Below are 27,676 nucleotides of genomic sequence, written 5' to 3' on the forward strand. Positions count from 1 at the left end.
ATCCTACCCTAGCTCTGACAACAGATATAAACAGTTGCCTTCTTTGATATTATGTTAGGAGGTCATTCTCTTTCCACTTACTATAGCTATCCCTAGAGAGCTTGTTCAATCTGGCACCAAAAAAGTGCTCTAATATGTCTAAACTTCTCTTGCAGGACTGAATGAGTTTAAAGAGCACAAGTTACTTGTACCACAGAAACCCTCAATTCTCTCTTTGCTCCTGTCCTTCTCCTGCAAACAACGTGACACCTTCTCTTATTCTGGTTACACAAACAATATTCAAACACATCAATCACTTCAGAAAATCTTTCCATGAAAAATACCAGACCAGACTGAAAAAGGTCAGCAAAAAGGCATGTTACAGGTATTATAAATACTTTGACATGTGTTTGTAGAATGATATACAAATGTTACTGTTAGAGAGCACTTACAAACAGCTGCTCTCCATAAAGGCCGCCATCAGATAATTCTCAGAAGGACAGTAGAGGGAAGGCTCACTTCGATTCTTTCTTTTGCTTTATTTAACTTCAGATTTCTCATATGGAAGCACACAGCAGCAGTCAGCCATATACTTTACTTGCAGAGTCATCTTATTTGCCCTCCTTCCCTTCCTTGGTAGGCTTGGTAAGTCCCCTTTTCTGGAAAGGAAGTTGTTGGATCCCCTTTTTGAACTGTGATCTGCCTTTTCACAACACCACTTTCAGGATCTTGTATAAAATATGAACAATCTGAATCTTTATGTGGAAACCTTGACAATTTTTTTTGTTTTGAACAAGTTGTGGCAGTGGACTGGCACGGAAGAGGAAGATAGATGTCTGTGAGAATGACTGAGAAAGAAAGAAGCTGATTTTAAAGCTTTGGGTTATGAGAAAGATGATATGAATGTATTTTAAGAATTATGAGACTGAGATGTAAGAAACCTTGAGATCTACTTCTTATTCTGCATTACATTCCCAGCACAAACCCCTATATCTCTCAGCTTCCCTACTGTAAAACCTTGGAAGGACACAGAGAAACTAATTACAACAGCTTTTTGGTAAACAGTAGACTAGCATATATTGAAATCTACTTTAAAATATGAAAACTAAAAATTCACCTCTTTTTCTCATCTCCCCTTCTCTTGAACACTGTCAAAGAAGAGAGGTGGAAGAAGGGGGAGGGGATAAAAGATAACAAGGGTAAGAAAAGGAAAACCAGTTTAGCTTTGTGGATAGAATTGCATCCACTTTTAAAGCTTCAGTAGTGAGTTTGTGCTTTTTCCTTATGTAGAAGATCCTAGACACATTCTTATTTGAAACTTCAGGAGCTCCTAATTATAACTAAGGAAAATGTCCACTTTTTAAATTAAAGAAAACCTTTAGGAACATTTAACAATTACTTTTGCAGAGTCCTCTGAGGTCACCTAATAAAGAACCTTACCATTACAGAGAGTATTTTTCCCCCTTCACATTCAAAATCCATTTCTAGACCTGCTTTCATAATTGCAGCAAAATTAAAAACATAACAATAATACTGTCAATCTCTCTCTCTAATGTCAGTGCTTTACCCCTCATGGCAAAGTAGTTTCTTCCATGCCAGGTAATACGTCTTTGACATAAGGGAGCAATCCAAACAACTCAGCAAACACCTCTGTGTTTCCAGACAAGGGATATATAGGATACAAGCTTTCCATGGACACTGATGTTCAGATGGCTGAAACCGTCACAGTAAATCTTGGTTTTCCCCTTTAGTATCTCTCATCCTACTCCTTCTCTTGTTTCCCTAAGCACATCTTTCAGCAGGTTACCTCCTTTCTGAATTTGCTGGTGATAGTAACAGTATCCAGAATGCATTAATTACAGCCTGCAAAACCTTTCTCTGTGCTTGTGTAGCATCCTCCTCCATGCCTGCTGTCCCACTGCAGCACCAGGTGGTTGAATGGCCCCAGTGGCACTGCTTCCCTCCAGCTATTTCAGCAGAACTCTTCAGAGGGGCTGTTCACCTGGTGCATCCGACAAGTCCCCCAGCAGAACAGAAGTTGTGATGCTGCACAGCACCCGGGGAGCCCTGCTTTCTATTAGTGTGTGCCCTGAATGAGACATGATTCAGGCAAAAAGTGGAGAAATGCAAGACTTCCTAAGCTTGTTTCACAGGGAGGAAACTGATATAGTAATTCTACTGTCAGGACTAGGCTCTCAAATTAGAGGCCAGTGCCCAGTGAGCTGGAGACAGTGCATGAGAAAAGGCAACAGCGCTCAAAGGGAAATATCAACTCCCTGGGAACCCATGCCCAAAGCTGTCATTGTCTTTGATGAGACACTTTAATAACCGGGCTTTAGAAGGTTTTTGCTCGTTTGCTATTATCTCAGCACCAATCTCAGCCTTTACTCACAGCAGCACAAGCAGCACTAATCTATCTTTAGCAAAGGGGCAATTCCCCATCTTATGTATCACTGCCCACAAAAAGAAAAAAAAAATCCTTTGCAGTGAGGATGTTTTCAGATATTTTATTCAAAGTATCATTCATTCTGGACTGAGTTTATTTAGTTGGACCAGAAAAAAGAAATATTTGGAGGCTAGGTTTTTGTCAAGTATCAGTTAAGATACAGCTGGGATTATTTTCCCCCATTTAGCAATTATAGTGCTTGTATGGATATTTTTCAAACCCAGCATCATATTTTTTTGTTGTTATAAAAGCCCTCTCTCTCTCCTGGGACTCCTTGTGACAGACTTACGCATGCATTCCCTTCAGAGATGACATTTTATTTTCTTTGGCAAGCACTGTTGTCTGATGACAATTTTCATTATTAGACTGAAGTTAGATAATATTCTTCGCTACACTTCTTTTTCAACCACAAATAGAAAAGGAACCTAGTACAATTTCAATGTATGTTTTCATCTGAGGACCAAGTAGTGATCTGACATTTCTGTTTTTACTGAGACAAAACAGTTATGAAGTACAAATCTTGTATTGATCTCTCAGATTTGACCCTTGCTCATCAGGGAATAATTCTCTTCTTTCTTCCTTTTCTCTTGTATATTTATTTTTCTGCGTAATACTTGAGTACTTAACAATCATTAACAGTCTGGGTTTGCTTTGTTTCTCTTTTTAAAATCCTAATATTCTGTGAAGTAGAAACCTCCCCCCTACCTCTTTTATATTGGAAAACAGAAATGCAAGGGAAAAGGAAAGGCTGTCCCAAGGTTACAAATAGCTTCTGAGGCTGAGGGATTCAAATAAACCACCTGAACTGCAAGACAATCCCCCAGCTACAGAAAGAGCCTTCTCTCAACATGACACTACTGTCTTCTGGAGTAGGGAAAGCTGACATCTGAAAACTGAACTTCTTTCCTTATCTACACCAAACACTTACCTGTATGCTACTCTCCCTTCCTCTTGTTTCCCAACCTGTGTGAGAAGTATGAGAGCTGTTTGCGTATTTCATAGTGATAGCGTAAGCTTCATCTTAAAATATTTTGGAATATCTGCATAACAGCAAGATACAATTGCCATGTAATCATCTCGTTCCCTTCTCATTTCCTGAACTTTCCAGCACTGATTTTATACTTAAGTAATTTCTTCGCATTTTGGTCTGCATTCATGGATAACATTTTCAATTTGAGATGGTCAAAACATTCTTTAATATACAGATATTTTTAAAAACAAAAAAATAGTTTGTAAACTAAGGATAACTTCCCTATAATCCAGTGAAAATGCAGAAGAAAAAATATTTTAGAAACGTTTGTAGTTGAAAAAAACAAAGCATTTGATGAAGAAGCAGCTGTATGCATAAATTCTTAGTAAAAGTAAAATATTTAACAGAAATCAGTCAAAACTGATTGGTTTATTTACTTTAGTTTGACAGTTTGCACTATAAATAATAACTACATTCCAGAAAATGTAGGGAGAAAAAATACTGTTTTTCCAAAATGTTCCATTAAGAGTAACAGGAATTTAATTTGGCTCAACTGATCTAACTGCAATATCACTTCTAGAAGGGAAAGCATGTACTAGAGGAAGAGGAAAAACTCTACACTTCCCTTCAGCTCTGGAAAATCTCTCCAAAGCAGAAAGCTCTCAAGACCTTAGCTTTATAAAACCTTCTATCTTTTGGACAGCTCTGGACATTCCGTCATGCATCCTTCTTTGCCCTTCTGCCCTGTATTTTTTCATAATCTACCTGTGTGCTAGTTCAGACCTGTAAAAGAGCTCTGGCCCCTCCCCTTCCATCATGTGATTAGATCTATTTTATTCTTCCCTCATTTGCCCATGTGTCGTACCTCCTACACACCCTTCACTCAGATTTCTAAGCTCTTTGGAGCAGAAATCATCTTCTGTAGCATGTGTTTACACAAGATAAAGATTGCTGGGGGTCTTAGTAACTATTATAAATACATGGAAATTATAAGTGCAGAGAAGCATATGGCCAAGTTTTCCCCATAATAGACATATCAGTAAAAGTTTCCATTATTCAGGATGGTGGAAATTAGACGATTTTCCTATATTACGTCTAATACTTTTGGTTGTCACCCACAAAGCAGCACAGATATCCAGGAATTTTGTACTTTCTTCTGGAACAAGGTGGCCACTGTTGGAAACATTGGATAAGATGAAACAATGGTTCTGCCGTAAGATTTCTACATTACACTGGCTTTAAAAACAGCTTTCAATAATTCACAGGACTTAGAAAATATTTAGATACCATTCATTCCATTCTTGTCATTGTTCATCAGTGGCTTATGTTTTGTAAGTCTCTGAACTACTATCACATTTGAACACCAGTATTAATATCAACAGAGTTGGTATTAACTTGTATGCTAAATATACATAAAACTTATATGTATATGTCCTATATATAGCTTATGTAAATTGACTATCAAAAGAGGATTCAGAAGGTAATCAGCTCCTTCAATAGTTCTTCCAATGGACATGTCTTAGTAAGCAATACCTCTAATAAACAAATACTGTAAAGAACACAATCTTCTCACCATCTTACAAACTGAAAAACTATAGATAAACTAACATGTAATATACAGACTCATCCTTAAAACACCTCTTCCAATGGGACTGTGTGGAAGTCACAAGTGCTATAAAACATCAGACTTTCACTCATTTTTATGGAGCTAAAACAATGATACTGAGGATTCATCTTTCTCGAATCTACCAGCAGTGTTATTTGGCTTTGGTTTGGGTTTGGTTTTTTTTTTTTGGTTGGTTGGTTTTTGGGGTTTTTTTTGTTTTGTTTTTTTTTATTTTATTATTAGTCTATGTGAATTTTAAACACTCCAAAACAAGTAGCTAAAATATGTACTTTGAGGGTCTAATGTTCTTTAGACATCAGATAAATTTGATTCATTCCAATGTAATCACCGATGGTATGAAATTATGATTTCTAGGACCCTGTTGTCTACCTGAGTTTGATTGAATTACGAAGTCGAGATATTCTGACATAAACACATCTTTAGAACAAACAAAATGAGCTGTTAACAGTTTTATAAGGTATTGCACCTGGACATACACTTTAATAAAACCGTACTGTGCACCACTTGTTTCCCTTACAAACACTGGATTTCCCCTGAGATTTTCCCAGACGAAAAAATGGCTCTTACAAGTTGAATTGTTTATTTGGCTGTTGAACCTGATGACTAAAAGAAAGCCTGGTATCAACCACATATTGCTAGTAAATGCAAACTTGTCTTACAGAGAGCAGTCACCATTCCTCCCCAGGTCCAACAAGCTCTGTGCTCCCCAGAGCCAGTGGGTAATTTTGCTACCTGCATATTCATCAAAGTCACCATACCAAAAAGTTACATTCACAGCAATCTATATATCATCAAAAGATGACAGGAAAACATTCCTCTTTTAACATCTGTCTTTGAATGTAAGGTTACTGTCCTGGGTTAACCCTGGCTGGATGCCCACCCACCAAAGCCACTCTACCATTCCTCCTCCTCGGCTGGACAGGGGAGAGAAAATATAACAAAAGGCTCGTGGGTGGAGATAAGGGCAGGGAGAGCACTCAGCTGTTACCGTCTGGGCAAAACAGACCCCACTTGGGTAAATTAGTTTAACTTATTACCAATCAAATAACAGCAGGATAATAAGAAATAAACCCCAAACTTAAAACACCTTTCCTCCAGCCCTCCCTTCTTCCCGTGCTTAACTTCAGTCCTGATTTCTCTCTGTCCTCCCTGCAACGTCCAGGGAATGGGCTGGGGCTGGGTCAGTCCCTCACACGCTGCCTCTGCTCCAGCGTGGGGTCCCTCCCACCGGAGACAGCCCTCTACAAACTTGACCAACACGAGTCCTTCCCACAGGCTGCAGTTCTTTGTGAACTGCCCCAGCGTGGGTCCTCGGCCAGCGACCCTGCCCCAGCCTGGGCTGCTCCCCGCAGGGCCACAGGCCCGGCCAGGAGCTGCTCCCTGCGGGCACCCTGTGCTCCGGGGGTGGGCCGTGCCCGGGCTGAGGGGGGGATCTGCTCCACCGTGGGCCTCCATGGGCTGAGGGGGGGGTCTGCTCCACCATGGGCCTCCATGGGCTGAGGGGGGGGTCTGCTCCACCATGGGCACAGCGTGCCTCACCATGGGCTTCGCCACGTGCTGCTGGGGAATCCCTGCTCCGGTGCCTGGTGTCCCCCCACCCTCCTTCTGCACTGCCCCCCATGTCTGCAGAGTTGCCTCTCACAGTCTCAATCCTCTCTTCTCCAGCTGCAATCTCTGTTCTGCAGGGTTTTTTTCCCCCTTAAATACATTATCCCAGAGGCACTGCCACCGTTGCTAACAAGCTCAGACTTGGCCAGCAGCGGGTCTATCTTGGAGTCAGCTGACATTGCTTCTGTCAGACACAGGGGAAGCTTCTAGCAGCTTCTCACAGGAGCTACCCCTGTAGCCCTCCTGCTACCAAAACCTTGCTGTGCAAACCCAATACATTTACACTTAATAACTACTGAAAATCTGAATGACCCACCAATTGTGATACAATGCCATTTGAAGGGTCATTATGCTACACTTTCCATCATCCCTTCTGTTCTCAAAGATTTATTTTCCCAACCAAAGATTTCTGTCATCTGCTGAGTCCCTCATAACTTCAGCTTTATTTTAACACCTATACAAACTGCTGCAGATACAAGTGACCCAGAGTGCCCACGATGTTTCATCATTCAGAATTTAAACTAATTGGATATTCTGATTAAATATTTCATTCTGATGCTTCTTCCCATACTGATCTTGAATCATGCGGTAGTTCCATGTGCTTCCTACGCTGACGAGGATATTCAATTTTATGTGCTAATTTCATCTCATGCAAAAAAACATAATGCACATACCAATTCAGAATCTGACTAAAGAAAAGGTGATTCAAATTACATGCTGGAAGTGACATGAGGCAAGTAAGCTGAGCAAGCTGGTAGTTCCCATTATTTTTCTTTTACTTAAGGAATTCCCCCTAAACAAGTTATCATGGAATATGATACGAAGTCTACCTGTTGATTGGATTTACCAACTTTGCTATTCTTAAATTCACAAAAGAAAAAGCTCTCTTTCTCTCACTTATAGTTTGCATGAAAGCATCGTTTATTCTTTCTGGACACAGATCTGACCAAAGCAATTCAACCTACGCTACAGTATTGACCTAAAAAAACATATGCAACTGGAAAACTAGCTCAGAACATCTTTGAAAGCACTGGGTTTGATTCAAATTAATCTCTAATTCCCTGAGAAGATTCCTGCTGGTCAATCCTCATGACAATTTCTTCGCATATGCTGACTTCTTGCCTCTTACACTTCCTGGTGCTTCTATGAGACCATTAAAACCAACCCTCTTCATAGTGTTTCACCATCACCCCTTCAGACTGAATTTACTCACAGAAAAAAATCTCCAAAACACCAGTGCACCTAAACCATAGATATTGTACTGATGAACCATACAGATTTTTAGAGATCAGTTTTTCCTCATCTGCAGTGTAGTTTTTTTAAGCTTATCTCAAGTTCATCAAAGAATAAAACATTCCAAAATCACAGTTTAGCTTTCTATAAAGATAACAGAGTCAAACTGGATAAAGACAACTCTTACTGAAGATGCATCAAGATAATTTGAAATAAATGCAAGCAAGTCCTTCTTATTATCCTCATTCATTTATACTGAATAAGTTCATTGCTGATAAATTGTACTTTACTACCACCACAGGTGCATTTGAAGAAATTCTAGTCTTCTACAAGGTTTCAGTCATTCTCATTGTTCACGGGGCATTATTAAAGTGATATTCCACTGTGAAAGACCGTATTTAGATATAAAACCTTCAGGAAAGCAAAGAGCAACAGGATACACACATGGATTTCTTCAGTTTGGTGATGTACTGCAGTTTAAGTCTCTCTTGCATTTCTTTGGAGTCTGCAGAATAGGATGCAGCTAGTGCACCAGGTAAGGACTTAAGATTGAACATGTTTACATAGGTAATATATAGTAGTCCTTTATGATCTTTCAGACCCTTACTTCATTGGATCTACCTGCTGGATGAAAAAATCATCACAGTAGGAAAGAAGTTTCCACAGCGGTGCTACAGACATCTCAAACCATGAAAAAGAAAGAGCAGGGACTTGGACACACACACGTGTTGTCAACATGCGTCCAGAGAAGCTTACTTGGGTATCAAATAAAGTACATTAAAGAAATTACTGCACAGGGCATTTCTTCTTCAGAGCAGTCAAAGGCTGGGAGGTATGCTGCTATTCCCTGAATCACATTATTCTTCATTTAAAAGAGCAATGGGGCAGGCTTTTCTCTTCCTACATTGAATTTAATAGAACAGTATGTTTTGTATAAACAAAGAATGTGAACTCGGGCATGGTACTTGCTTCCTAGAACAAAGTGTAAGACTCATGACCCAGGCTACAAAAATGGGCTACAGGCCTGATACTTATTTAATTCCCTGATCTCTAATGTAATTGTAAGTTCCAGTATTAAGATGTTTAAATAACCTTGAAGCAATTAAGTTCATAGGACACTGCACAGACTTTGAACATTTTAAGTTGCAGCAATGCATTAATCATGCCACACAGAAGCCATCAATAAGGTTATCCAATAATTGGTGTTTATTGAATGCTGATGGAAACACATCAGAGTGATAAAGCTTTCAGATACCTGCTTCACATCCCATTCAAACACCAGTGAGGTCTGCAGCTCTGTGGCTGCTTTTGCTAATGAACTGCACACTACTTTCATGTAGACTTGTTCTGCAATATGGTTGTAACACAGCAATTTCTTTTGTGTGTGTTCATCAGACCAAAGCATCCTGGAGATGACTCTCAGCTTTCTTCTTACCTATCCCTCAATAACTCCTCACACATGCTCGCGTATAAGCCACATCAGCTGGTGTTCTGGTTTTGTGGCAGTTTGCAAGCAACTGTATTAGCATGACGTCTCCATTGCATTCAACTCATACACTGAAAAAGTGGCAAGGAATGCGTTTTCACCAGCAGATATTTAAAGAAATCTGCCTGGCATATATGTTTTAAAGCCAGAAGGAATCACTAGTATCATCAGTCTGTTCTCCTCCTAACAGATGCTGCACAATCTTTACCACTAACTCAAGTAGTAGAGAGAATTATTCAGGCCAACAACTGATGATGGAAGTAGATTGTATCATTGGGAAAGACATCCAATCTCAAGTCCAAGGGATGATGAATTTACCACTCCTCTTAGTATGTTATCCTCAAGGTTAATTCACTTCTCTGTTAAAAAAATCCTCTCTCTGTAACAGGTAACAGGGTATCCTGCACTTGCTTTCTGTTGTATTGTGAATTTACTAGGCAGGTTCATAACTGCTTAGATACCTGCATTAAATACATGTATTTTTGTTTAGAAAATTTTCCCATTCTGATATAACACACAACAGAAAAGGCTTATTACACCAGAATTTAGAGTAAAGTGTCAGAATTCTCATGCACAGATGCATACCTTTAAAATTAAAAATAAATTATTATTAGCATTTACATTATCATTACATGTTTCTCATGAAAACCTATGGCTTCAAGTGAATTTAGTGTAGACACAAAAGACACTTTGGAGAGTATAGTCAAAACAAATGACAGACAGAGGAAGGGAGAAGCGAGTCAACTACGGAAAAGTGAAGGGAGCTGCTCAACACCACAGAGATCAGTGGCAGACCTATTGATATGGATTACATTTCGTTATTCCTAATCCAGTGAACTATCCAACTCCGATGGAAAGGAAAAATGTAATTTTTTCAAGGAAGTAGAGAAACTGGAGTTATATAGAGCACAGAAATTCCTGCAGATAAACAACACATCTACCCGTAACTGTAAGTATGCATCCAAAGATCCCAAAGCAGTGAAAGAAAATGTTTGTTGGTACAGAGGGCTGATGTTTATACAGATGGATAAGCAAGGATGTATTGATTTGCCTGAAGATGAGTGAGTCAGTGGTAAAGAGCACAGTGATTACTGCTCAAGTCTTTCCTTCTGTTTCACTGATCACACTCCTGGCCCAGAATTTTACCTTTTTCTCTGGACTGCCAGGCTGTTCCTGGGCTCTGCTAGTTGATGTTTAATTTTTATTTTTTTTTTTAATAATTATTATTTGTTAGAGGAGGAAAGAACATTAGAGATTCCTCCCACTTATAATTCCATTCTTCATTTTAAATTGTTACCCCAGCACATTATGCTTTGTGAGGTATGTAAAAGACCAATGGGTACTCTAGGAAACCATATTTTATGACATAGTTTGTACACTGGCTTATGGCCAATTAAAAAAAAAAAAAAAAGATACAATCTGACACCACTATACTTCTTACTGAGACAATGCTGAGGAATTGACTGTATGAGAAGAAAGGAGGAAAACTCCCGATAAAATAGCCAGATGAATAGTTTTGATGTCCCTTCCTTATTTATTTTCAGTATGCTTGTTGACACCAAATGCTTAGTAGTTTGCCTAGCAATAGCAAGGCGTATTTGCCAAGAGTTATGTGCAAGATGTGTTATCAGGTTGCCTGACGGGTGTCTGTGCTTAAAGTCTTCACACAAATGGTGTGCACAGCCCTAGCTACAAATGGGGATGTTTCTGTGCATGACTGATCACTTACTTGGAAACATAATCAAATGGAAAGTCTTAAAAATAGGGGTTAACATTCACAAGGCCTTTGTGTGGAAGGTGCTTTCCATTCCCAGAACAAGTGCTGGTAACCCAGAAAGGCTATCTAGGATCGTTAGGAAAGTGCAACATTGCAAAGGCTGGGACAACTTCTAATGTGGAAATTCCTTATTACTTTTCATCTTCAACAATACGCACCAAAGATAATCAAGTCTGCTGGAAAACTGGCTTGGTTGATTAGTGGTGCCCTAGATATTAACACAAATTATGTAGACCGTTGCAGGAGTAATGCCGTAGGGAAAGGGGGAGTTATTCAAGTAGGATAATGTTAGCTTTATGCAGACTAACTCCTTGGTTGTGTCTGTAGCCTGTCAAAGGAGATAGGCTTTTCTAGAGAATGATTCAAAGCGGTTAACTTACCACTCTAAAGAAGCTTTTTCCCTCTCCATCAATTTTAGACAGAATTAGCCTCCCTCAGTTAACATCAGCCCAAGTGAATAGTGATCTAAATGTTCTCATCAGTGTGGGAAACTAAACACCCCAAAATTATGTCACTTGATGTTGACAGCAGGGTTTAAAAAAAAAACAAACAAACAACCTATGATGCAATTTCCGATAAAATAAATCTGGATATTATTCCCCCTTCTCTGGTCTATGTAGGTAGTGACTGTTACCACTGAAATTGAGAGGGTGTAAACAGAAACAGACTAATTTACATCAAAAGGAGTATTTGGAGGTCTCTGGTCCGACCCTTTTCCAAGCAGAGCTACCCTCAAAGTTAGGTCCTAATGCAGTAAAATGAAAGGTTTTAGAATTATGAAGTGCATCCAAAACAGTCCATCACATCTTGAAGAGTGAATATTGGCAATTTCTATGGCAGATAGTTTACCATTAGACACAAGCATTAGACCAAACACACAGATAGATGGGGCTGAAGGTATTCTTGAGAGTTGGCCTGTTCTCTCATAGAAATATCCTGTGGCCATATGCATCCTTATCTATTCTAAGTGGATACTCTGTTATCCCTGATATAAGAACACCTTTCTCTTCTACTTGAATGCATGAGGAGTGAACCTCCTTTACTGTAGGAAAATGAAGAAGATTATATGGTTTCATGACAGTAGATAGATTGTCCCACAAGCAACAGAACCCTGATTTGCTAAACTTCAGCACTTCAACTACACAACCAAGTATCAGTCCCTAACTCATTGATCTCCAGTGTGACATGTGGTCAATAAAGGTAGACAAATGGAATCAGGTATTTGGGAAAGGCCAAAAATGAAAAAGGTAAGGGGGAAAAAAAAAAGTTAAATGTAAACCTCTTCATTTACTAGTACTGAGCTGACAGAGCTCCTCTAGTATGGGGCACCTTGCTCTTCATTTAAAATGAGAAAGGAGAAGCAACAACAATAACTCCATTTTAAACCTGCTTTCTCAGCCTCTGTTTCTGCCTTTTACTGCTTGACTGCCTTTGCACATTTATTCTCGAGCTGGGCAATTACAACCCTGCATTTTGCCCATCTGACTTGTGTTTCCCAATTTCACCTGTATTTCATCTCTCCAAAGAGCTGTTATTCACGGCTGATTACTAACCATTCCTCTGTGTGTCTGACCCATCTGAATAGCAGAAGATGTCTCCACATGAAGTAGAGGCTCTTACATCCCACCCTCTGATTACACAGCAAATCACTTTTGAAGATTACATAATAATACATAAGCAATACTCCCATAAAATACGGCTCCTCATCCTAAAAGCAAGCTGATTAAACCCACGAGAGCTCACACATACAAGACCTCCAACAAGCTTTTGCCTCACCAGCAAGGCTTTACTGTGTCTGAAGTTTTCTCCCAATTTGTAACTTCTGTTAGGAAGAAGCATGCAGTAGTTCTGCACTTAAGTGGTCAGAATCAGCCATGTAACAATTATACTTCCAGCCAGAACAATGAAAGCAATCACGAAGCAATTAGTGCAAGCGGCAGATGGTTTGCTGCTCTTTTTTTTGTCAAGACTGGCAAGAAAAAGTCATGACTGAGTAAGGGACTGTTCTGTCAGCAGTGGTAATTCAAGTCTGCTGCCCAAGGCAGAGACACAGGGGAGAGAGATGTGAACAAAAGCAACCCAGTCACTGAAGCTTAATGAGTTATTGCTCATCAGCTGAACCACAGTAATTAACCACATTCACCCACACACAACACCCAAGAAACTGGGACATAAAATGACTTCAGTTAACACACATTTCCCTACCACTGAGTAAATCCCTATTCAACCAAACAAAAAAAGATCTGTAGTACTTATCATAGTGATAGACTCAGTGGGCTGTGAAGAGATTGGGGGATGATGCTATGTGACCCATTTCCTGTTCATTACAGCTGAGCAAGGAGAGGCATGCAATAACTGTTAGCTTTGCCCTCATCAGTCCTGAATTGGACGGACAACTTCAGAGAACAAAAGCAGTCCAGACCCAATGTGATACCTGTCTCTCCAGCTCTTGCTCTTTTCACCACCTGATTGTCATGGTCCCACTTGCTGCAATGACAAGATGCAAATGGATGGCAACAGTGCTGTGGCTTCCTAGAGGGATGTAAACAAGTTTTCTAGTTGATTCCCACCTGACTGTCACCAGCAAAATTAAATGACTGAGACAATCCTAACTGCAACAATCCTAAATGCCTCTTCAGTGGCATCAAAGTCTGTGATATCAAAATGTAAATTCCTTACCATGAAGATACATTTCCCTTGCTTCCTTGGGTAACATTTCGTCAGTGTGCACACAGTGCCTGAATCCAAGGAGTAATGGGGTCTTTTTCCTTAAACACAGCCTTAGCATGAGATCGTAAAATTGCAACAGCAGTGTTGTTTGTTCCAAGCTACACCGCAGCTCCCATTGTAATTATCTAAATACAGGCAGGACCTCTTAATTATTCTGAGAAAATTCTGCCTTTGGATATACAAGCATGAAACCAATGGGAGTCATTTACACTTAGCCACAGGCCGAACTTGACCCTTAGTTTGAGTAACATTTAATTTAGTTCAAGCTGATTAATACTCTGCCTGTTGGTTACCCTCTACAACAGTTCTTTGCCAAAGTTTGTTGAATTCAGAAAATGTATCCTTTAGGCTCTCAAGTAGAAACCAAGCCTGTGACTCATACCAATACAGAATACTTTTAAAATTCTATTTTTGATTTAATTGGTGCAGATCTACAGACATTGTGCTACATGATTTTTCTCTCACAGCTATAGTACTGAATTACCAAAAGTTACCTAACTTGTTAATCAATGCTATAAAACAAAGAAATTTTACTATACAGCCTGCAGCCTCTGACCCAAAACACCCCATACACACAACTACAACATCAAGCCCATCAATTCAGATTGAGGCACAAAAGGGTCTTATGTTCTTATATCTGGATTGGTTTTCTATAGGAGAAGAGTGAGAGTTTCCTATGGAATACTGACAATATACTTGCTGGTAGACACCTGCCATAAATTAGATGAGTATTAGCTGTATGGACTCTAATTCAGAATTATTTCCTGAGCAGGCTGAATACAACAGCTGAAATTCATATTCTACTATATCCTATTTTTACTTGACAAATTTACCACCAAAAGTTTCATTAACCCTCATGATAATATATTTCCTGTTACTATCACACAGTAACTTTTGTTCCAATGGTCCTAAAAGAGAGCTGAGACCTGATTCTGTTGAGTTTCATATCAATCCAGAGAATTCAACAGCCACAAGGGCAAGGAAACATTCTGACTTTGTCTAATTACGTACTACACACCCAGAAATAATTTAAACTGCACCTTCCTCTGAACAAATTATAGCCACAGTACGCTCTAGAAAATGCTGTGAGAGGGGTGAGTGAAAAACATTCATGGAAATGCCTTTACAGGAAGAATTAGTCAGGCAAGATCCATTTCTCATAGTTGGGAAGGATATTATGGTGCAGTCCTAGAAGGATACTGGTTTTGAGTTTAAAGCACAGGACTGAACCTCTCTTCCAAAAATTCCAAGATCTTTTTGTAACTTTACCTACCTATTTAGCTTTCTTATGCCTTTATTTTCTTAGACTTAATGTAATAGTAACAACAAGCCTAATTTAGGTTAAAGGAAAATTAGCTGTTTAATGTTTGTAAAATTAATTGAAGTACACAGAAAACATCATGGAATTCAAACTTTTATGTTAATATTTACATTAATGTATAATCCAAACTATTCAGCCAATAGTTTTATTATCGGTTAGATTCAGATTCTCATAGATCCATCACATGTAAAACAAAGACAGACCACTACATTACTTTGTAGAAAGGCTTATATACTAGGTGTCAAGGTATTTCACTCTTTTACTCCATTAGGAGCTCAGCAAATTGTTTTGGTCTCTTTCCAGTTTTATTCAAAAACATCAAAACGTCAGGATGTGAAATCTGCCATTTCTCAGAGCAGTTTGCTGCAATGGCTAGTTACTTCACAGTTGAGTTTATCTGCCATTGACTGACTACTAGTCATCAATTCTTGTTAGAATCTCTTTTGCTAGGTCAGAACGCTTACCAATATGTTTTGTCTTCCCCCATGGAGATATTTATGCACAACAATATAGTTTCTCTTCCATCTGCTTTTTGGTAAACTAAACAGATTGAGCTCTATAAAGTCCTTCACTGGAAGATGACTGACTTGTGAATATTGATGTACCTGATTTTCAAATAGTTCTAACAATGAGGTCCCCTACAATCAAGTCCCATTCTGTTGTCTCAACTTGGGCAGCAAAACATCAAGGCAAATTTCACAGCATATTTATTCAGCTGATGGATTACCCATACTGAAGGAACTAGAATTCAAAGGAAATTGATTCACCATTACTTTTCTCTTAGAAAATCAAAGGCTACTTGAAAATATGCCAACCAGATAGGAACGAGGAGTGTCTTGTACTGTTCTTGGAGTTGGTGCTAGGCTGGAGCAAGAGAATTGTTAAATAAGTGGCCAAACCCCCTCATTAGAGGTTGTTATGCCAATTGTCAAGGATCATAACTGTCTTCTCTGCACATTGCCTTTCACATGATATTGCCAGGACTGATGAATAAATTCAGGCTGCCAGGTCAATCCTAGAGGGCTAGGCTCCAAAAACATAGTAGGTGACAATGTCTCTTTATTTTGCCCTTTACATTGAGGCTTACTAAATGTTTCTTGCTTGGAAATACCAATTTGGTATTTCCAAAGATTGTCCTGGTTATCACCCCAAAGAATTCACCTCTGCAGCAGTTATGTAGAGGGATCGGGAAACCCTAGGTTCTTCCTGAGCAAACAAAGAAAAATGCTACCAATGATTCTTACCTTCTGATCTTGGCTGTATGCTAAGATCCAATCTTCCTGCTTGGGGTGGAAGAGAAGACTGTGGATGTAGAAGTTCAGACGGTATTTTTGATAGGTGGCCCCTTCATCAGAACTGATTAATAAGCTGCTCTCAACTTCTGGATCAGTCAACAGCATAATCTATATGGAAAGGACAGATGAAAATACAGTGGTGAAAAGAAGTCAGATCGAAAAGTAGGCAAGCAGCTAGGAACTTCAGATAGGCTTATTAAATATGCCTATTTCAAAATGTTTCAGTGTAATGTCAAAACTAAGCATAGCCAATCTTTCAGTAAGGCAAATAGTATATTTCATCTACATATATAAACACATACTTCCCACTAATTCAAACAGACCTAAACAAAGCTATACTTAGATTATCTGACAAATCAAACCTGAAATTTGTAACACCAGAGTGCAAACTTACTAACTTACCAGACAGCCACAGTGGGCTGCTAGGGTCTTCATGAATGATCTATTGAAGTGGCAGACAAAAAGTTAAGTGTTAAGAAAGACAGGGAGAGAGTGGAGAAAGGCACATAAAATTATCTCTAATGGTAAGGTTTGTTAGACCCTGGCAGAATTTTCAGAGATTATGACAGTTTCATTGCCTGACATGTTATAACCTGGCTGTCTGCAACAAGCAATCTTGCTTTGGCAGGAGAACACATCTGATAACATGCTGGGTTCTTTCCATCTCCAGTTTCTATGGTACTGTGAAATATAGATTTGGTAGTGTACCAAAAATAATCGCCATGCAGTAAAGTTGCTTTCTAGCTTTGTCCAAGACTGTTAGTTCAGGAACGACAGAAGATATACAGCTTGCAGTTGTAGTAGCTACTTCTCCCCATTAACTGTGGCATTAATTGGCCTGCATTGCTGATGAATCAGAGAGAATAATGAGATACTCCTCTTATGTGTCTTCACATGATAGAATATATGGGTTTGAGCAGCAGAAAGAGATCGTTCCAGTATTTCAGCAAGCAACAGAGTAATAGCCCTAAGGAATGGGAATGAGTCACCATGAATGACAAACATGAAAAGCTCTGTAGCATATTTGCCTGGCAAGGTATTAAAGCCTTGAATTATTATCTTTTTTTTATTATTTATTTATTTTTATTTTTAAAGTACTGGTGCTGCTGTTGCTTTGCAAATTGCAAACACTGATGTGTTCTTAGACAAGCCTGAAATGAAATGATCAACATCTGGCATTTCTCAGAGCAAATTCTTGTTCAGCTTTGGGCACTGCAAAAATTACGCACTTCTATTCCTTCTCTTCCTTTCATTTAGGCAGGCAGAGTTGGATATAACTTAACTCACAACCTAGGAATTATAGTGTGCCATAAATCTTCATAGACATCAGATGCTGAAGATCTATTTGTATGTGAAGGTGTAAATACATACATAATCTACACAGGAAATGTCCTTCATTATTGGGTAACCGCCAGAGGATTTTAACTATCTGTAGAAATGCCCTGGGAGCTAATAATTTGGCCCGTGACTTGGAAGTTTGGGGCTCTTCAAAATCCCTGAATTTTAATATCCTGAGTTATAACCAATTACGTTACAAGTGGTAACCTGTTATGTTACCACACTATATCTCTAATGTAAAATAGGGTAATGTTTCCATTGTAGCATAAAGGTGCAGTCTCCTTTTGCATCTCTGATTTACTTTTGAAATCTTGTGATGAAAATATGTATTATTAGAATTAAACATTCTTATTTCCATTTAACACTTTCAAGTACATCAAACATACCATCAACATGACTTCTAAACTGAAGATTGCATGATAGAAGCTACACAGAAATCATTAACAATGTCAAAGTGTCAATATAGAGATCATCTATGATCCCTAAGTAGCCTATCCAGCTTCTGAAGCAAAAAATTAATTGTGGTGTTCATCAGTCGGTCCTTTTTCTTACCAGACTAATTCCTGGGACAATGTTCCTATGTTAACATTTATTTATTCAGTACTATGATTCAGGCATTATGATTTTCCTATTTTTATGACTTCCTTCTTGAGTGGACTTTGCTTATGTTGGTATTTGAAAATATCACAGCACAGCATTAATTTGGGCTACAGCAACTAGAGCAGAAATAAGAACAAATCAATGGGCTTGATCTGAGCTCCCTGAAGTTAATAAGAGCCTTGTCATTGACTTTGGATTGTGCCTCTAAGGCAAGCTGTTAATCAAGATCCACTCTAGTCTCACATATTTCCTTCTACCTACACAAGGAACTCATCTGACCTCATCACTGTCACATCCAAGCACATCACTGCCTTAACACATTTTCTGTCAGGCCACTCCTCTGAAGTGTGAAAGTGCTCTTATCTCTATTTCTTAGAAAGGGAATTAAGAGACAAACTGTTGAGGCACTGAAGCACCTAATTCCCCATTCAATCAATAAAAGCTAAGTGCCTAAACAGACTTGCCAGCACTTCTGACTTTGGCTTTAATCTGCTAACTAGCACCCTGGGCTATTACTATTGTGTTTTCAGGTATCTCTGGTCTCCAGAAGCCTTAGCTGTTGCACTGTGACAACCAGCCATTCTGTACATATGAAGTGTTTCATATGTTTTGCTATATATGTCAATAGCAATAGTGTCTTAGACACAGCGGAGATGTGCAGAACTGCTGCAGATCTATGCAAGTGCATACGGAGAGCGGGAGACAGGGGAGGGAGGTGAGAGATGACTCTAGCCACTAGCCAGATTGTTACCTGTGAGACCAACCTTCAGTGCTTTCACCAGCGGTGTCTGCTCCACTGCTGTACCCTGTACTGCAAATCACTTTGCACAGATGCCATAAAACAAAACAAGTTAGAATTGACTGGGCAGACTTAGCAATCATTACCCACATCACGGACAGCACCATGTTTCTTACAAGGTAAGAAAAGCAAATTTAATTACAACATATCTGCATGTAAATAATCAGTTCCAAGCCCAAAAGACAGCATTTATTGGATAAGTAGCAGAAACTGATACCTGTATGAAAAATCTGTCAAAACAAGAGGGAAACGCTGTGGAATCTACATGAACCTCTCAGATCAGACCAGGAGTGGGCTTCTGAAATGAATCCCCCAAATTCTGTGAGGAAACCTCTATAGCCAATCCTTACCTACTGGCTCATACCACAGTGAACTCTGAGCACAGGAACTGAATTCCCCTTCAAGGAAACTAAACCAGAATATACATTTCAGGTGTGCACCTAATGTGCTGCAGCCACTGCTGGATGGTTAATTCACAGTATCAGGTTAACACTACTCTGAAGTCAGAACCTCTGCCTCCAAAATGCCCGTATTGCAGACAGATGCCATCTCAACATCAACCATTTCATTCCACAAACCCACTTCCACTGAGCTGCACTACATGCTAACATTATTGCAGCCACATTAGCTTAGTTTTATTGCCTAAGTTGCCTGGAGCATGAATGAGAAAGGAGGAAAGTACAATTAATTTTAATGTTTTCGTTGTTGCAGCATATGAAATACAGAGTAAATACATTTTAGAATTTTCTTTGAAATAAATGAAGCCAATTTCTGCTTTGAAGTAGTCTATTACCCATTGACTTGATGCAGTTGCTTATACAGAAAATAAAAGCAGAGACATGTTGAACAGGAAAAGCATGGAAAATAAAAGCAGCAACAGTAACAAAGTGAATCTAGGTTTAGAAGTCATAAAATTGAATATCTAAGAATATCTAAGATAAGAGATTAGAATGGAACTATGTTTATAATATCCAATTTCACTGTAGAAAGCATGTTGGATTTCCTTAAATGTAAGGTCCTCAAAGAAGAGATTGTGCTCTGTTTCTGCAGTGCCTAATACAACATATTATTGCTTTCCCAGCTAACACTGGTTTCTGAACAAGTATATTCTGGACATCACTGAGGAATCAACATGACTTTTGCACATAAAAATCACAACTTAAATCTATCCAAATTCTTAGAGCCTGTAGGGAAGGAGAACTGAGCAGATGAAGTCTAATAGGATTTTTGAGGGGTTCCCTTGCCAAAGGGTCTGATGTTGTCATGGGATAAATAACCTTTCCATAGATTAATTTATGATTAGAAGATCAGCATCAAATGTTACGAAAAAATCTTTCAGTTTCCACAATGGAAAGAAATGTTCATTTTGAATTTCCCTGATGCTTTGTGCTGTTCAATGTATTCATTAACGATTTGGAAAGAAGGAAGGACAGGTAGGTGACAAAGTTTGCTGATGGCAGTAAGATATGCAGAATGATGAAAACAAAAGCCAGCTATGAAGATCTGTAAAAGGATTTCACAATACTCAGTACTCAAGCAGTAAAAGGACAGGTGAAATTCAGTGATGATGTATGAAAGAAAAACATACAGATGAGGAAAAGCAACCTCAGTGTAATAGACAGAGCAACAGGCTCCGAATAAGTAATTCCTTTCAGGAAAGGAGTTAGGGTTATTTTGTGAAAAGGTCTGTGAAAACAGAAGCTCAGTTGTCAGATCCTATCAAAAAAACTCATTACAGCAATAGGAATTACTAGGAAAGAATTAAACAGCATAACAAATAATGCTATTAGGCCACTGTAAAGAGTTCCCACAATTTTAACACTGGCTGCTATTCTCATCCTCCATCTTGGGAGGAAAAAAAAAAAAAAAAGCACTATAGTAGAAAACATGGTATAGCTATAAGGGTAATCAAAGAAAACTATGAAATATTTTTCATACAAGCAGCAAAACCCTAAACTATTCAACTTCCAAAAGACATAAATGAGAAGCAATTTGACCAAAGTCTACAAAACTATGAATGTCCTGGAAACGCTGAGATAACAATTATTCACTCTGTCATAATACAAAACTCATAAGCATCAAATGAAATTATCAAGACAGAGATACAAAACACACGTGAGGCCATAACAATGGAAGAGATATGGATGTAATCCATCTGGACTTCTCTAAGGCCTTTGACATGGTCCCCCATAACAACTTCTGTTTAAATCAGAAATACGGATTTGATGGATGGACTGGTTGGTGGATGAGGAACTGCTTGCATGGTCACATCCAGAGGGTAGTAGTCAACAGGTCAATGTCCAGATAGAGACTGGTGACAAGTGGTGTCTCTTAGGGGTCTGTATTGGGACCAGTACTGTCTAATATCTTCATCAATGACATATATTGGGATTGAGTGCACCTTCATCATGTTTGCAGACAACATCAAGCTGAGTGGTGTGGTTGACATGCCTGAGGGATGGGATGCCATCCACAGGGACCTCAACAGGCTTGAGAGGTGGGTCAATGTGAATATCATGAGGTTCAACAAAGCCAAGTGCAAGGTCCTGTACATGGGCTGGGGCAACCGCTGGTATCAATACAGACTGGGGGATGAAGGGATTGAGAGAAGCCCTGAGGAGAAAGACCTGGGGGCACTGGTGGATGAAAAGCTGGACATGACCCAGTAATGTATGCTTGCAGCCCAGAAATCCAACTGTATCTTGGGCTGCATCAAAGTAAGTGTGACCAGCAGGTTAAGGGAAGGGATTCTCCCCCTCTATCCAGCTCCTGTGAGACCCCACCTGGCGTGCTACGTTCAGCTCTGGAATCCTCAGCACAGGAAAGGCATCGACCTGCTGAAGCAGGTTCAGAGGAGGGACACAAGAACAATAAGGATGGAACACCTCTCTTATGAGGAAAGGCTGAGAGAGTTGGAGTGGTTCTGCCTGGAGAAGGCTCTAGGAGCACCTTCTTGCAGCCTTCCGGTACTTAAAGGGGGTCTAGGAGAAAGATGGGGACAAGCTTTCTAGCAGGGCCTGTTGCGATAGGACAAGGGGTAATGGTTTTGCACTAAAAGAGGGCAGATTTAGACTGGATAGAAGGAACAAATTTTTTAGAATGAGGTTGGTGAAACAGGTTGCCCAGAGAGGTGGTAGGTGCATCATCCCTGGAAACATTCAAGGTCAGCTTGGATGGGTCTCTAAGCAATGCGATCTAGTTGAAGATGCCCCTGCTCATTGCAAGGGGAGGCTGGAGTAGATGACCTTTAAAGGTCCTTTCAAACTCAAGCCATTCTACGATTCTGTGTTTTTTGGCCCGGTTAAACCATGAAACTCCTTGCTATAGTTTTCTGTAGATGTCAAAAAGTTTATATGAATAGGAAAAATTAATAGATAATGTTCCTGGAGGAAAAAAAAGAAAATAAAAAACTCCTACCAATTCAAAAATATCACTGTTGGCTGAGGAATCTAAACCACTGATTCTGAATTCTGGGAAAATATATAGGAAAATATCATTATATACTTCCCTGACCCAACACTTCCCTCTCAACAGAGAGTGCAATTAGTTAAGATGGCAGTCTGGTTTAGCATGGCTGTCCTTACGTACGTCACTGGAGAGTGAATGAAAATAACTGGTAACCACATTATCAGCTCAGGCGGGCTGATCTAGCAACTTATGTGAAGAATTGGGCCCATCATTTTTATCTTGTCAGTTTTTAAACTACCTCTGATTCCACCATTACAGAATAAAGCTATTAACGCAGGAGTAGGGAGGCATACATACCTGCCTCTCACTTCCAGCAAAGGCCCTTAGTAAAGGGAGACCAATCTCAGAGTACTTCTGGTCTGGTTTATTGTCGTCTTATGTTAAACCTAAATGAAGAATGAGGATAAGCCAAGATTCTACTTCTGTCCAGCAAAAGTAATTGCTCTCTGTTCAGTTCAGCGCTCAGCAATGATCAGAATCTGCCTACTCACACCATGCACAGCAAGCACACGCTGCACTTCCTGATGCTTCAGACTGATTCAGTTTTTTCTCTGTAAAAAAAGTCAATAAAGTCAACACAGGCTTTTGCAACGAAATTCAAGGCATCTATTAATCATCCACCCTCTGAAAAGGGAGAAACTTGATTTGCTTTTTCTAAAAGTGACAAATGAAAACCAACCATAATTTATAGATTTTAAACAATGCACACTTTTTTCACCCCTTTTTTAGTGCTAACTCCCCTGAGGCAAATTTCCCTTGACAATTGTGAGGATTTTTGCCATCCTCACAAAGAAACCCAGGAATGCTTTAGAAAAGAATTCTGATTTTGCTTCTACAAATGGAAATGTGATCCTTATACAACTGCCCTAAGTGCTACATTCAGTGGCTTAGGCAAAACAAGTCCAGAACTGCTCTTTTATTTTAGCCCAGTATATCTCTGCTTGGACCATCTTTTCCCTAACATTTTATAGGAAAGAGCATAGTGTCAGTGAAATAGAATGGTATGAAAAAAAAATACAAATACATTTCATAGATTCACATGTTCTTTTATTCACTTCTGAGGTATCAACAGATCTGAGTTATATCACCTGACAAGAAATAGGGATGAAAGTGCAAATCGGGTTTAATCTACTGAAAGAACCTTCACCTTCCTCACCTATTACATGCTTCATGCATAGACTCAACACTGATGACACACATGGAACAAGTGACATTTCTCACAGGAAAACGTAAGAGTAAAGTAAGGCAAGAGAGGAAATCAGAAAGGAAAACTAGAAATGTCCTACTCTTAACAAAACCAGGGCATTCCCTAATTAAATTCCCCGAACAGTTGCATTTTTTTCCAGTTTCTCTGCATGCTAGTTGCATCACTTTAGAGGATTGTGGGGTTTGTTTTTTTTTACATGGTAACTGATTGCAAGAGCATCAGTGCTATGGAGTCCCAGCATAATGAAATGTAATTTCTGCCACTTTACATATCACTTCTGAATTTGGATTGCCATTTACAAGGCATGAAGATTGTGTGAAGAAAGAAGCTGATTCTCCAGATACAGTGATTCACACATGCATTTTAAAGCAACATGCCCTGCTTTTAACTAATCGAACTAGTGCATTGCTTAAGCTTTTTCAAGACTTAGAATAAGAAATAAAATTAAACACGCCAAAGAAAGGATCTGCTTTGTCTATGACATTGTGAAATAAATGCAAGACAATGGCAAAGCAAATTAGACTAACTCCTTTTACAGGACTGAGTTGCTGGAAGCAGTAAGTGGTTTCAAGAGCAAATAAATTAGGGACAAAATTAGCAAAAAGAAGTAACTCAAGCATTTATTTGGCTATTAACGGAGAAAGAGGAGACTGAAGTCTTTGTGAAGTTTAATAAGCTTTACTCATGGGCTAACATCAACTGCTGTAGAATTGTGCTCGTGAGTAATGCCACCAAAATTTGGCTCAAGTCACCACTTTAAAATAAATTGGCTAATAGTATTAGCACCTAAATGAAACCATGAAATGAGCTAGAGCTGACAGTTTTGAAGCTGTCTCTAACGCCAACTAAAAAACAAGGTTAGTTGCTGAGCAATTTCATTAAGATACCATTAAAATAATACTCCAATAATTCAATCAAGGCACTATGAAGTGTTTTATTGCCAGAAGTTCTTGTTAACTCAGAAAGTGCAGTAATTCTGGGGAAAGAAAAGACTTCAGTGACAGAATTACACTTTCAACACTGAAGAAAAAGAAAAAATTGCCTTTGAATGATGACCTGGTTTGGAATGGTCTCAAAAAAAGTAGAAATGACCACTTTAATAGAAGGAAAAGTTCTGTGGACAGGTTATTTTGCAACTATAACTCAGTGACTTAAGAATAAAAAGGTTCTTATTCAACAAAGACACATAACTGAAACTCATTAAATCAGTCTCCACTTTGCTGATAGGGAGAGTAACACACTCCATATCTCCCCCAAATAAAACTATACTCATGCTTACTAGACAGTGTAATTTAAATTCAGACTCAGTCCAGACCTGGATGGTGGAAACTCTAGCCTCATGTGCCCCAAGAACTCACAGAAGGTCCATAACTGCTAGGATGCTACCATCTTCCTCAAATCTTGTCTGTTTAAAGGTAAGAGAAATGATGTGGTAAAGGGTTCAGATGGTGAATTCATCTTGTTTGCACACATGAAAGATTTAGTACTCATTGAGCGATAAGACAGTCTCGTCAGGAGAATACTAGATGGCAAAGGACTATCTTTTAAGAGAGAAAAATTATCACCTGCCAGTATTTTTGAAAGCTAGGATTGTATGCTGTTCCTAACAGAATTGTTGAGAACTGCATTTGGCATCTTGATGAATGTGGTTTGAAATAAAAAGCTGGCTAGTGGCTGGAAAAATGAATCCATTTACCTGTTCTGTATTAGCAAAGAAGTTCATTACAGGCCAAAAGTGACTGCAAAAGAAAGCAGACAATGAAAGTTCTGGTTTTTACTACGTGTGGGAATCATCTGGCTTTCTTTTACCAGACAGAAAAAGTTAATGTGTGTATCAACAGCAACATAAAAAAATAAAACAAACACTGTATAACTCCTCTTTATCCAAGCCTCAGCCAGGGAAATAAACAGTCACTTCCAAAAATCTGCTGATTGCCTCTTCAGTTGTACAGAATAATACCATTATTTAGTGAAAGTGCAAAACAATCTCAAAAGGAAAAGAAGAAATTTTGGAAGAAAGTTTTTACCTTAGGAATATGTCTGCCTCCCTGTTTTACACTTAGCCAGAAAACAGCATGCATCTATATGTGGAAGTTATCACAAAATACATGAGACATCAGTAGTTCTTCTGTACAAAGTTTTCTGTTGAAAGGCTTTGGAATACTAAAAGTATGAGAGATTTTACTAACTGTTACAGCATATGCTTGTAAGTGGCTAAGCAAAGAGCATTGAAAAGCCGCTGAACCCCACCACGTACATATGCTAACCAGAAAAACACCCAATTAAACAAGAAAAGACATTTCATCTGTTTATAAAGAACATTCCTCTATGCATCAAATGGAAAACAGCTGTCTTAGCAAACGCATGTTTTAAAATTACATTTCCAGAAACTACAGCAATCCTGTTACCCTATGCACTGAATAAGACCACTGATGGGCTACCTTGGCTGAACATGATGTTTTTGTTATGGGATTTAAGAAAAATATGGCCTTAAACACTTATAAGCTGTCCAATCCTCTGAGTTTTGTCTCTAGACCATTTTTGGTTGAGCATAATGTTTGGAGTCCTATCCAGATGCTTTTTAATGGACTTCTTTTAGTAAGTCATAAAAAGTTTTTGACTAATAACTGTGAGCTTCAAAAAAACATATTTCTGATTGTTCCAGGTGAATAAAAGTTTACTGCAGCTTACTGTTCCCTCTTCCCATCTTGACTGAAATAAGTAATATTTTGTAATAAATATATAAATAAAAATCTTTAATTTTCTCAATACCTAAATATCCAAGTTAAACAAAAACTTCTTTTTTTTCATGTTTAGGAACACTTCAGAATTACAACTACTGTTATGATCTTCAGTGATAGTCACAAGCTTAATAGCTGGCATTTCAGTGTTTCTTTTTTCAAGCATGGTACACAACAGCAGCTTTTCATTATTATGTGACTGTTGTCTGAATGCCAGTAAGTAAGTACTAGTAACCTTCTCTATCTTGAACAAAGCAAACCCAAATTAGTTTTAGTGTATTAACTGTATTAATGAACAATTGCTATTATTGTTGCTCAGCTTTCTCTGACTAATCCCAGTTCAATGTGGTTTCTTCACATTATCAGAATTTTCATACCACCAAAGTCTGAAGTGTAGGGCTGGGTCAATGCAATATAGACTCTTCTAAAACAAACATGAGGCTGAGACATCTGTGCAGATGTGATTCAGTTGTTCTCGCTGCTAATCCTACTTAATATGAATGGAAATATAAAGGAATTCCAGAGGTGCGGGGGAGAAGAGTTTTCCTAAGACAAAACAGCATACAATAACCACTCTCCTTACTTGGAACTTCAGAAAACATCTGAAGCTCCGGGTGGGATGGGACTGATCCTGTTTCTACCAACATCCAAAAGAGGGCAGTGCACCGCCACACAGCCCAGCTTGCTCCTAGCGGCTCATCTGCCTGGGGACATTCATCAAGTGGACAGGCTGCTACCTACAGCCTTTTCTCTCTGCGGCTGAGCTTTGGCAGAAGCCCCATTCTCAAAGGTGCCTCACCTTGGACCAGACTTGAAAAGATTCAGCTACTTCTTTTTCCATTAAAGGTGAAGAAGTTGCCACATCTTCAGGTTTTCTCTGCTCTGCTGAGTCACTGCTTGTGGGCTCGACTGTGAGCAGAGAGAAACATCGACCTTCACCTTCCCCAGAGTAAGCTGCAATCCCAGCAGCTAGGGTGAATTCTTAAAGTATATGCCTTTGCTTTGAGGCAATAACTTTTAACTACAGGAGGAAAAAGATGAGATGGGGGAG

General features: G+C 39.0%; 1 protein-coding gene across 4 annotated transcripts in view; it reads right to left on the bottom strand.

Moving 5' to 3' along the window:
• SORCS1 (sortilin related VPS10 domain containing receptor 1) overlaps positions 1 to 27,676 on the bottom strand; it is a 317,456-nt gene that overhangs the window by 118,154 nt on the left and 171,626 nt on the right. For all 4 annotated transcript variants that reach the window (XM_080403463.1, XM_080403462.1, XM_080403461.1 and 1 more), the window contains one exon: positions 16,422 to 16,580. In XM_080403463.1, the coding sequence (XP_080259589.1) occupies positions 16,422 to 16,580 (159 nt within the window). The remainder of the gene's footprint in view (positions 1 to 16,421; positions 16,581 to 27,676) is intronic.

This window comes from Falco punctatus (genome assembly GCF_963210335.1).
Source record: "Falco punctatus genome assembly, chromosome: 9".
NCBI lineage: Eukaryota > Metazoa > Chordata > Aves > Falconiformes > Falconidae > Falco > Falco punctatus.